Source organism: Mizuhopecten yessoensis, unplaced genomic scaffold (genome assembly GCF_002113885.1).
Source record: "Mizuhopecten yessoensis strain PY_sf001 unplaced genomic scaffold, ASM211388v2 scaffold11055, whole genome shotgun sequence".
Lineage (NCBI taxonomy): Eukaryota > Metazoa > Mollusca > Bivalvia > Pectinida > Pectinidae > Mizuhopecten > Mizuhopecten yessoensis.
Window position 1 is genome coordinate 128,788 of NW_018408856.1, and position 769 is coordinate 129,556.

General features: G+C 36.2%; 1 protein-coding gene across 1 annotated transcript in view; it reads left to right on the forward strand.

Annotated features, from left to right (window-relative positions):
• Nucleotides 1-769, forward strand: part of LOC110465101 — a 77,475-nt gene that overhangs the window by 27,626 nt on the left and 49,080 nt on the right. Inside the window, exon 2 of the mRNA XM_021520687.1 lies at nt 653-694. Within this exon, the coding sequence (XP_021376362.1) occupies nt 653-694 (42 nt within the window). The remainder of the gene's footprint in view (nt 1-652; nt 695-769) is intronic.

The window sequence follows — 769 nt, forward strand, 5'->3', positions numbered from 1 at the left end:
ACTGTGAAAGAATGAAGTTACGAAGTGTTTAAATTGAATCAGATGATGATTTTCTATATATAGCAACAGTGACCTTGGCATTGACCTTGGAACCGTGAAACACAACAATGTCCAAAGTATACTCATACTTGACCTTTGTATAAAGTTTGACCAAAATCCGTGAAAGAATGAAGTTGCTAAGTGTTTACATTGAATCGGGACGGGACGCGACGGGACGCGACGGAACGGGACGGACATGGGCAACACTATATGCCCCCCATTTTATGGCGGGGGCATACAAATATGGACATAGATGCAAAAAAAGGCGTTTAAACATTTTATAACATAACTGACGCATTTGACTATGTCATACGGCCATGTCATAAACGTGTTTTAAAACCTAAAGGTGCTGCGATTGGTCAAAAACGTGTGTACATATTCCTAGGCCGCTACAGGCACCAGTTTTATTTGCTATGCCACTTGACACATAAACTGTCATTTTAAATGAATTTGAAATGGTTATTATGTCATCAATAGCATCTTGCATTCGCGTCCATGTCATATTAAATTTATTAAACTCTTTCAATAATTTGATATAACATGGACACTCATGTAAGATTATCTATGTATGAAATAATGAATTACTTGTTGACGAACATGTTCTACATTTTAGGACCAGAAACAACCAGTACAAGTCCAAACAACGTTACAAATGGTAAGTCAGTAATTTCAGTTTAACCTCATAAAACTAACAACGTCAAAATGTCTTAATGCATGTAATGTAATTATT